The sequence below is a fragment of the Crocuta crocuta genome, unplaced genomic scaffold (genome assembly GCF_008692635.1).
Source record: "Crocuta crocuta isolate KB4526 unplaced genomic scaffold, BGI_CrCroc_1.0 scaffold140, whole genome shotgun sequence".
NCBI lineage: Eukaryota > Metazoa > Chordata > Mammalia > Carnivora > Hyaenidae > Crocuta > Crocuta crocuta.
Window position 1 is genome coordinate 8,976,060 of NW_027527775.1, and position 11,682 is coordinate 8,987,741.

At 36.4% G+C, this 11,682-nt stretch overlaps 1 protein-coding gene across 1 annotated transcript; it reads left to right on the plus strand.

Annotated features, from left to right (window-relative positions):
• Positions 1-4,380: 4,380 nt before the first annotated feature.
• Positions 4,381-11,440, plus strand: LEPROTL1 (leptin receptor overlapping transcript like 1; the record flags this gene model as incomplete). The annotated part of the gene is made up of 3 exons (XM_077772870.1): positions 4,381-4,463; positions 6,012-6,198; positions 7,045-11,440. Coding segments are annotated over 3 exons (387 nt in total), but the record flags the coding sequence as incomplete, so codon positions are not given.
• Positions 11,441-11,682: the final 242 nt, after the last annotated feature.

Below are 11,682 nucleotides of genomic sequence, written 5' to 3' on the forward strand. Positions count from 1 at the left end.
TAAGCCGTGTTATTTGGTTATGTATTAGATTTTTCAAGTAACTCCCAGGTTAGGGAACTGGTCCCTGCTACTCTAATTTCTTTGTAATCACAGAATCAGCACCCTGTCTCCAGAGAGTTTAAATAATTGGGCTGTTCCATCCCTAGCCTAGAGGCTTTGGGAGTAGAAACTAGACTCATCTAAGTTTTGCCCTCCAAATGTTTCATCACTTGATTACGGTATAAATTCTTGACTTACTGATGTGTCATCGGGGACATCCATTTATACACAAATGATGAAATTTGTGTATAAATCAGACTAGTTGCTGATTTCATAAGACTAGAGAAACTTTACAAGGTTTGAGAACACTTTTGAGCAATTTATTTAACACCATTGTTTCTGTTTTTGTTTTTTACTATATCTGGTACAAATGGGACGTGAGATATCACATGAAATTTTTTGATACTTGAATCTTACCTTGTTTTCAATTTTTGCTTAAAAGAAATCTTTCATTAACTTTTTAAGAGTGTACTCAAAAAATTTGGATTTCCTTTTTTGATAAGAGCATAAATAATTGTTCTCTGTCATAAAAGAGTTACCCTCAGAGACCATCAAGTAGTAAAGCTATTTGCCTTTTGGCCAGGATTACTATAAATCATGCTTTTTGAGATCTGCCTGATTTAAATTTTTTTTTCAGTTTCCTTTCTCTTGTCAGAGGGCAGATCTTGCTTATGTGCAGTTCTGCCTCCAATTTCTCATTTGTTTCAATATGGGAAACAAGATCATCAAACTTAGAAAATTTTATGTAACAGGCTACATGTAACAGTGATCATTCCTGGGTAGAGAAAGTTACTTTCCACTTAATTTAGTTCTGGCTGTAGGAATTGCTATTGAAAAAATACTATAAGTGAACATAGATGACTCTTAAAATTCTTTTTTTATTCTGCTGAAATTCACACACAGCAGTTGAATCACAAAAATGAATAAAGCAACATCGGCTGAATAGGGCCCTAAGGGTCTGTTTATAAAGAATGGTAGATTTAGCATATGCGCTTTGTGACATCTGTTTTGTCTCTTTAGTGACCCTTGTTTCCTCCAGGATTCTAAATTATATTCTGGATAAATAAATTGTTACTATGTGGTATTTATAGTGGTGAATTTAGCTGTTTGGCAGCTGCATTGAAAAAGTAGAGATGGCTCTCTGAAATTCATGTGAATTAAAATTTATTTTTAAATGGAGATGGTTTTTTACTTCTTCAGCATGTCTTATAACAAACATCTTTAGTGTTTGGAGAATTATTCGCATTTTAGATCTAATCCCGGTCTCATTTTATAGAAGAAAGAACTGACATTCAGATATAATTTTGTAGACCGTAAGTGGCTAATAGGGTCTACGGACCCATTGTCGCCTGACTTTCAGTTATGTGCTGCCTTTCCTCTGGCGTGATCTACCCCTCCTCTTCCCTTTTGTCCCTTTTCTCTCTTTTTTTCCCCTTGGGTTCCTTGTCTGTATTCTACAAATATTTATTATTCAGTGTTGAGAGCTGGGGTGTGAGCATCAACAACAGAAAAACTCTTTCCCTGCTGTGGTCGAACTAACAGGGTGCAAGGAAAGACAGATGCAAACCGATATAAAATTATAGCTGTGATAACTGAGCAAAGGGGTTGTGTACTGGGCAAAAGGGCCGCGCACGCATGGCCCTCTGCCTGGGATGCTCTCCCCAGAAATCCTAATGATTCACTCCCTCATTTCCTACAAGCCTCTGCTCAGATGTCACCTCATCAGAGATGACTTGCCAGGCCACTGTGTCTCGAAAAGCCCTCCATCTTCTTACTCTACGTGATTTTTTTCATAGCACCTGACATTCATTTGCTTGCTTTTTTTTTTTAAATCATTTTGTTCTCCTGTTAGAATGTAAGCTTAATGAGACCAAGAGCTTTGATTTTTTTTTCATTGCTTTATCTCTAGTATCAAGAACAGTGTGACACATGTTAGGTGCTCAAGAGATATTTGTTGAATGAATGAATGAATGAATGAATGAGGTAAGGGGAATTTTGATTAAGTCAGGAGGTTTGGGAAAACCTCACTGAGGAAGAAATGATTGAGCTGAGATCCTAAGGACATGGAGGAGTTCACTTGGAGGAAAGAGGAAGGGAATGGAACAAGAATACAAGCTCCCTGAGTGTGGAAGGACCTTGTCTGATTTATTTACATAATCTCCAGCACCTGTTATGTATTTGGTTTGCAGTTAATATATGTAGAGCAAATATTTCTTGAATGAATGAATGAATGAAAACCTGTCTTGAGGTAGGACAACAGGCACACGGGCCATGTGGGGGAAGGAGCCTGATTGCCAGGAGAGGAAAGAAGGCCAGTGTCATGGAAGTGCAGAGAACAGGGGGCTAATAGCCTGGTGTGAGTGTGTCAGGAGTAAGCAGGGCCAGATTCTGAGGACCTGTTTTTGAACTGAACAAAACAAATGGTAAACTCCGTATTCTCCTCACAGTTCACATTTTACTCCATTGTAAACTTGAGGTTCCTCATTTGCTGTAAAATAAAGTGCAGGGTTTTTTTCTTTCTTTTTTCTGTTATTGAAAATATAATGGCAATAAGGACTAAGTAAATGTGTTCAGGGTTGACATGACCTAAATCAGTGATCTAAAGGAAAACTAAATCTGCCAACCTACGATGTGAGTCGATATCCTTATTGTGATCATTTTATCTATTTTTAAATGGTTGTTTATTTATTTTGAGAGAGAGGGAGAGAGAATCCCGAGCAGGCTCTGCACTGTCAGCGCAGAACTGAAATGGGGCTTGGTCTCACAAAACATGAGATCATGACCTGAGCCAAAATCAAGAGCCAGATGCTTAACTTACTCAGCCACCCAGGCACCCAGTTATTGCCATTTTAATTCAAAGAAGGCTATCAGTAGTACTGGGAAGCATTTAACCCCTCTACTGTTAATTTTGGTTTGTGTATGTTAGCTTTTGTTTTGGTAACTTTTAGACCTTCTACAGCCCTTTTGGATTTTAATGTTTCTGTTAAGGTTAATAGACTGCATTAAAAACAAACCAAAAAAACCCGCTTAAGTTGTACTTTTAGCCAGTGCAGTTGCAGAAATACAAGTTATATAGAACTCAAAATAAATTGATTATTTATATCTTTGCTTAATGCTAAGCCGTTGATTAACTGCCTATTCAAGAAAGTTGTTTCTATTCACTAATATATGGGAAAAGACTTCATAAAATATAACGCTCTGTGTGTGTGTGTGTATGTGTATAATTTTAGAAACGATGTTTCACCTGTAGAATGTTTCTACAGCTTGTGGTATCTTAAAAAGTGATACCAAAGAAGGATTTGTACCCATCCATTATCCTGCACATTTTCTAATAAGTAGGAAATTAGGGGAGGAAACCCAGCTATAGTTTTATAAACTATGTAAAGATCTATATCAAACTTAGTTGATTAAAATTATTAACTACAGGTATCCTTGGACACTTTTTTCATAGTCGTTTTGAGTACAGTGGGGGTGTATGTGCAAGAAGTAGGATCTGATCATGAGAGACTTTCCCATACGACAAGATTTCTAACATCCAGTAAAGCTGAGAATGCGGTTTCTCCACATCCTGTTTTTCAAACTGTAATTATCTGTGGAGTAAATATAACACTAATGCCTAGAGGAGCATTGATCTGGGAGGCTAGAATACTCATTAGAAATGAAGACAGTGGGGCGCCTGGGTGGTTCAGTCAGTTAAGCGTCAGACTTCGGCTCAGGTCATGATCTCACAGTTCTTGGGTTTGAGCCCCAAGTCGGGCTCTGTGCTGACAGCTCAAAGACTGGAGCCTGTTTGGATTCTCTGTCTCCCTCTCTCTGCCCCTCCCCTGATCACACTCTGTCTTTCTCTCAAAAATAAATTTAAAGAAGAAATGGAGACAGTAATGAGGGAATGTGGTGGGGTGCTCACAATAGGTCAGGGCTTTGAAAATCAGTGTTGCTTTATGTTGCCTTGAAGATGACACAAAAAACTTATTTTGAGACTATGGATAACTTACACGCTTTTGAAAATAATTAACTGACTTTTTTTATTGTTTATTTCAAGAGAGTGTGCACTTACTATGAGTGGGGGAGGGGGAGAGGGAGAGAATCCCAAGTAGGCTCCACACTGTCAGTGCACAGCCCAATATGCGGCTCGATCTCATAAACCAGGAGATCATGACCTTAGGATGCTTAACTTACTGAGCCACCCAGGCACCCCTGAAGATAATTCACTTTTAATGCATTCGTTTTTTTGTGTTTTGCTTTTTGCTTCTGGGATCACAGGTAATGTTCAGACTGCTAATATTAATATTGATAAAAATTTTAATTTAGTTTAATTAATATGTGTATTTGATTATTTACTTTGCAGCTTTGATTAGTTTGTCCTTTGGAGGAGCAATTGGGCTGATGTTTTTGATGCTTGGATGTGCCCTTCCAATATACAAGTATGTAAAATTTTTGTCTTTTTGTGTTTAAGGGTAAAATTTTTCTACTTTTAAAGCTTTAAATTTTTTTTAATGAAAGCTTTCACTGTAGAAGTAATCCTGAGAAATGTTCATTTACCAAGGACAAACCTTTTTAAAAGTGCAAAAAATACTTTTTGGTTATTGCACTGATGCTCAGTTTTGAGCACCTCTTGATAAAATTAAACACAAGAAAATTTAAAATGCCTTTTCAGCAAAAAATACCAAAAGCAGAGTCAAGAGACAGTTGACTAAGAAAAAAAAAGTCATGTAAGCAATTATTTTCCATAGGATAGAAAGAACTTTTTAAAATGAATAGGATAGATTTGTAAGAAAAATAAAACTAAATAGAAAAACTGAACAATAAATATGAAAAAGGAACTGCAGATTATAGTAAACACGTGAAAATATACTCAGCCTCTCTCAAAATTAAATGAAACCCTTTGGTGAAGGTAAAAGCTAGGGCAAGTAGGCACTATCATGTATGATAGAGTGGAGGTATAGCTTCATACAGTCAATCATCTTGGAAGCCAGTTGGCTTGTAGCTCTTAAAATATATGTGTTCCTTGAACTAGCCCTTCCCCTTAGAATTTCTCATACAAATCTGTTGGCAGATGTTTACAAAGGTGTGTGTAGTGAGAGGAGAATCTGGATGTACCTGGCAGCCTTGTTTATAATAACAAAAAAACCTGGAAGCATCCTAAAGGCCTATCAAAAGAGAAATGGCTAAATTATAGTATGTCCATCAATGGAAATAGTAGGCAATCTTAAAAAGAATGAGGAGGGGCTAAGAGCTGTGACTGCTAATATAGAAAGGTGTTCAAGATACCTTGTTGAATGAAAAAGTGCAATGATTCATATTGTTAAAGTTTATCTGTATGGAAGGATCCACAAGAAGTTTGTTAGGAGAGCAGGAAAGAGAAAGCAGAGAGAGACGTGGGCAGGTTGGAGTTTTCACTTTTTGTGCTTTTGTATTTTTTTTACTTTTTATGTTGAAACGATTATGTATTATCAAGAAGTTGCAAAAAAAAAAAAAAAAAGTAAAGAGAGGTTCCCCGTACCCTTCACACAGGCTTCCCCCAGTGGCTGTCCTACGTAACTCTAGTTGTATTATCCAAACCAGGAAACCACATTGACACGATACAATAGCTAGACTGTTGATTAGAAGCCATCTGTTTTCTACAGTCTGACTGAAAGTCTTCAATATTACTTTCAGTTCATTTTCTACCTAAAATTTAACTAACCTAAAATTTAAAAAATGTTTTTAATTTTGAGCCTTGATTCCAAGTGCTATAATTTATAAAGCATCTTCTTTCAATATAAAAAATATTTAATCATTGTGTCATAGTTCACTTTAGGAATACTGTGTTTCTAATTATTTCTCTTTTCAGCATTCAGTTATTTATTTTTAAACTATGTCTTGTTTTGTAGCCTGCAATATTTCTTTGGTCTTAATTTTTAAAAAATATGTTATGTGTAGGAAAATGACATAGATAGCAAAAACTACATTAACTTATTTTTTTTTTCTAGCCAATACTGGCCTCTCTTTGTTCTGTTTTTTTACATCCTTTCACCTATTCCATACTGCATAGCAAGAAGATTAGTGGATGATACAGATGCTATGAGTAATGCTTGTAAGGAACTTGCCATATTTCTTACAACAGGCATTGTTGTCTCAGCTTTTGGGCTCCCTATTGTATTTGCCAGAGCACATCTGGTAAGTGTATATATTTTTCTGTTAACGATTTTACATTAGACTATGTTAGAATTGTCTCAGGAAAAAGGTTTTGTTAAATGACATGAAACATACATGAGAGACATAAGATCTTAGAGGATAGAGATAATCTTTTGTTATTGTTAACTGATAAAAATGATATTGGAGACGGGCACCTGGGTGTCTCAGTCAGGTAAGCTTCCAACTGTTGATCTCAGCTCAGGTCTTAATCTCATGGTCATGAGTGCAGGCCCCATATAAGGCTCCATGCTGGACGTGAAGCTTACTTTAAAGAAAAAAAAAAAAAAGAATGATACTGTAGAGCATGGCTGGGGTCTGCAGCAACAGTTGGCTTACTAGTTCTTCACTCTCAGAATTGGGCACATCAACTCACCCAGCACATAATAACCACAGGCCACCCTCTGTAACTGTTTCAAGGCCTGAGGAGGTATTGTGTTCTTTGCATGGGAAAGTGTGAAAGAGAAGGGCCTGGGCTCTGTATCCTTGGTCTTCCTTCCAGACTCACCAGTCAGATTCACTCCTTCATCTCTGGGGAGTTAGAGAAGCCAGGGACTGGCCACCCAAAAGTCTAACTTTTGACTAATGATCATTTTCATGACTTCCCTGTCTTTTTAAAGGAAGCAAATTAAAAACAGCAATATAGAAGGACCATTAAGCGTTAAATAGAGTGGGGGAAAAAAGCGTTAAATAGAGTGAAACTTACTATCACAGATCTTACTTGTTTTCATATCGTGATTGACATACAACTAGAATCTAGATTCGCTTTTCATTTTCTTTCTGTTTCTCCTACATCTGTTAACTAAGCATTTATCTGTCTTATTTCCCTAGATTGAGTGGGGAGCTTGTGCGCTCGTTCTCACAGGAAACACAGTCATATTTGCAACTATCCTGGGCTTTTTCTTGGTCTTTGGAAGCAATGATGACTTCAGCTGGCAGCAGTGGTGAAGGAATTACTGAACTATTGTCAAACGGACTTCTTGTCATTTGTCGGCCGTCCACGCGCACAGGAGATGGGGCAGGAATGCTGAGTGGTACAGCAAGCCTCTTGGGGGTATTCTCAGTGCTCCCTTCTCACTTTTATTGTAAGCATACTATTTTCACAGAGACTTGCTGAAGGATTAAAAGGATTTTCTCTTTTGGAAAAGCTTGACTGATTTCACACATATCTCTAGTATGCTTTCTGCGGTGTCCTGCTGAATTTGAGTATTTACATGTCCCTGTTTAGTTTTTTTTTTTTAATCAACATGCAACCTTAAACATTTTAAAAATGTAATAACCATTTGCATTGGTTAGGAGTTAGATTTCTGCTGGCTATTACTGGGATAAAGGACATCTTTTGTCTTAAAATTATTTAACCTCCATTGTGAAAAGTTAAAAAAAAAGTTTTCAATCAGTCAGGATGACATCACTCCCAATTTTATGCAAACATGCAGACTGTTGGCATACCTTATAGACTGTATACTCAGTACACATATAGCTGCATTTATACCTCAGAGGGGCCAAGTGTTAATGCCCATGCCCTCCATAAAGGTTGCTGGTTTTGCTAGTAAGCAGGCGTTTTGTGAATTGAAAATTCTTTTATGGAATTGCTACAAAGGAGTGCTTTTCTTCTCAGTTGTTAAAGGAATTGATTGTTAAACTGAAAGGTAAGCTTGTAAAACCAGATTTTTGAGATGGTTTTTATTTATGACTATTATAGGTAAAATAGAGTGAGTTGCATTGTGGGAAGAAACATCATTGAAATTCCATTTTTTTAATCCTCTTTCTATTTATAAGTGAAATATTTGATCTTCTATCAGCCTTTGATATTTTACTGTGGGTGAAGTGGACATCTGTGGAACTACTACTGATGAGGGAAAGTTGTATGTGTGCATCATTTAGACCAGAAAACCTTTCCCCGCTTCTTCCTTTTAACTTATTTTATACGTTGTATATATTAAGTAAATTAACTTTTCAAATATAGTTTAATAACTCTTTAAATTAGAGGTGTTTGTCTCACCTGGAAAGTACTTGCTATGCCATACATGCAGAGTGCCCTGCCCCGCAAGGCCTTGACATGATTAACAAGCAACTGGTTAGTCTTGCAGTTAAGTCATGCATTAACAATTTAAGACTTAGACCATGGTAATTGTAGTTCTTATTCTCTAAGGTTATATCATATGTAAAAATATTTAAGACAAGTTTCCTGTATACCTCTCAACTTTTTTGATTTTTATTTCATCATGATAGATTTGTTTCCTTTTAAATGGCATTTATTATGTGAATTAATGCAAAGTAGCCAAATCCAGCTGTATAGCAGCTTCAGACACAAACCTGACCAAAAAGTTCCCAGTAACCAGGCATGATTAAATCGTAGTGGTCATTTGCATCTCAACAATTATCAGTACCTTTTGCAAGAGCTAGTTATGAAAATGTTCAAGTTGGTCTGATGGTATTTTGTTGGGACGTTTCTGTGTTTATTCAGTATACTTACATAAAAATTGTTTTGCCTTCAGACAAAACTGAGTGATCATGACAGCTTTTATATAGAATCTATTTCTCAAGAAAATGGGAACCTATTTTGGGTTTGTTCAGCTTTTTACTAAGATGCCTAAAGTCCACAGGTTTTATTGCCAGGCCCAAGTGGTGACTAGCTGTGAGATGGGAAGCAGAACGAGATACCTGCATGTGGCTGTCCCACTTACACAGTAGGCTGAAAACAGCTGGCAGTGTTGCAATGATGTAGACCTAAAGGGGAAGGTACAGGCGTGCATGAATTAGCTGGCCATACAGTTGGGAACTCAGTGCCTGTGATCTACTTGGTTTTTTGTTTTTGTTTTTTTTTTTTTTTGCAGGAAGTACACTCTGGCCCTTTCCTGTTTTCTGTTCTAGAATACCAGTGCAGTGCACTGCGACTGTTTTATTCACTTGGCCATAGACTCTTTTTCTAACAGCTGCATATCCTTTCTGTATCCTGGTTGCATTGGCAGCATTGTGTCTCTCATCCTGCACACTAGCTTGACATAGTGCTGTCTCTGATCTCTAGGCTAGGTCTTGGAGGTGTGAATTTTCCATAGAACATGCACTGATACCGCATTGCCACTCTTCTATGGAAAGAAAACTCTTGATGATGAAACAATAAAAATTTTAAATATCTATGTTAGTTTGTGGGTGTTTTTGAAATGCAAATATACTACACACTTCAGCTCCTGAAGTGTGTTATTCATTTTAATAATGCAATATATTAGTCATTAATACTAAACTTGCAGAAGTTTCACTTCCAAAACAGAATTGAAACTGTAGTAGTAAATATTGTAAGGAAACCCTGTGATTTTGAGCTGTGGTGAAAAGATAGGTAACCTAGTAGAATTTTTAACTAGCCCTTTACAAAAAAGCCATAGAGGATTCTGTTGGCCTGAAAAGACTGTTGATAATCAAAAGTCAAGGTTGTACCTGTTCTTAAATTTTCAGAACCTTTTTTATGACTGTGTGTTTTATTGTGTATTTATTACCATTCATTATTGGAGCATTTGGCTTTTTGCAAACCTTTCAGATAGAGGTAAAAAAATCTATGTGGCACAGTGTGAATGGGAGAGAAATACTGTTCTCTTTTATCAAACGTGAATCTTGTCCTCGGTTGTCCTAATTATATAATCTCATTATATATTTTAAAAAGTTTAGATCATAGTTTCTTAGTGCTTGCTCTAACATGATTTTGGGGGGTATTGTCAAAATAATCCAGATTTCTAGACGAAACTCTGGAACATTTACGTTGAATGTGACAAGATGCAGAAGTTTCAGGTCACTTTAAATCAGCACATCAAATTTAACAAGCAGCCATGCAACATTATTGTTAAGTGATGTGTACATTTTACATCTCTGGATGCTTTATAATTTATAAAATTGGTGGGAAATTCAGAATCCTGTTTCTTCCATTAAGCCTGTGTTATCCTTTCTCTTGGTGAAGATTAAGGAGCTCTTATTTTAATGCTTCCTAATTTTCTGGCATTCCCAGGGAAGAGAATATATCTTGTAAAATAAATATTCCAGATAACTGAAGCTTATCACAAAAAGAACTGACAGTTGTTTTATTTATTTTGGTGAAAGTATTAAATGGGTCATACACTTTTGTACTTTTTCAGATATATTAAGGTATTTTGTGTTTTCCTTGGCAATTTAGGGTTATCATAAATTATTTCCCCTTCTTTTAAATGGCCCCAGTCCGATATTTTTCTGGAACCGTGTTTTTTGCTGGCTTCTTACAACTGAAGTTTGTTCCTTGCACTCCTTAACTTCTTTTGTTTCTAATTTTCTAAATCTTTGGTACATTAGGAAGAATGGAAAGTTGCCAGGGGAAAAAATGAGATAACCAGGTGGATTGAATCAGTAATGTAACATTTCTGTACACAGTACCTCAGTGGACCTAGCGAGGTGCTCGCACCTCATATATGAATGAAAGGCTGTGTGATGAGTCTTCTTCCTGTTGAAAAGGCTTTCTAAAAAACTAGCTGGTAAACTGTACACCAGACACTGAGGGGTTGTGACAGAGAACATGGAGGTATGACTTGCTCTGCTTCAGGAGAAGCCTTATGGTTCCGCTTTCCGAACTTGATGAGTTACTTGTACTTGCGTAGGCCTCTAACTTATTTCTCAGAGCATATATCTCTCTTCACCATTTGTTTTCAGTTGCAGAAAGTCCAGATATGAAGACAACTTTACAGTTTATTCTTACCGGACATTCTGTACCTTATATTTTGCTTCTAGTCTCTTGAAGATTATTTGAGTGCATCTTGGGATTAGGACCATGCCCTGTAGTCACAATTCAGATATTAGTTGTTAGGCTTGTAAATTCCCATTAGAGGGAATAAAACCATCAGACTCCAAAATGTTTCCACAAGTGAGAAATTATGACCATGAAACTTTTCCTTTTGTGATTATAGTTAATTTCTTGTTTGTATTTAGAGGCAGTACTCACAGGGAAAAATCAGGAATTTTTGTTTTAGAAACCAGTAGAATGGCTAATACTGTGAAAGAAAAAATTGTTGCAGTGCACAGCCATAGAAGCCATCAAACAGAATAATACAGAATGAAACAGTATTTCTGTATTTGTTTGTAAGAGCATTACTGTTTAACAATTTAGTTATCTTGATTTATAGTGTGGCATTTAATATTACATGTATCTTTTTCTCTTTTGGATGATCAATGTATTCTGTGATATATAAATATAGTCATGACATAGAAATCAGTGAACTTGTGTAGATTTGCAAACCTCGAAAATAGAACAGATGTTTTCCTGAAAGCTGGATATACTTACATAGAACATTTGAAGATTGTCTCTAAAAGTGTTCACAGTTGGAGAACTGCCTAGGATCAAATTAAGATGGATGGATTTCAGTTCACTTTTGTCATAGTCTGAATCACCAGCTTCCAAAACATAGGTGAGAACCCGCTCGAATACTTACTTAATGAGTATAGCAGTGAAGGATA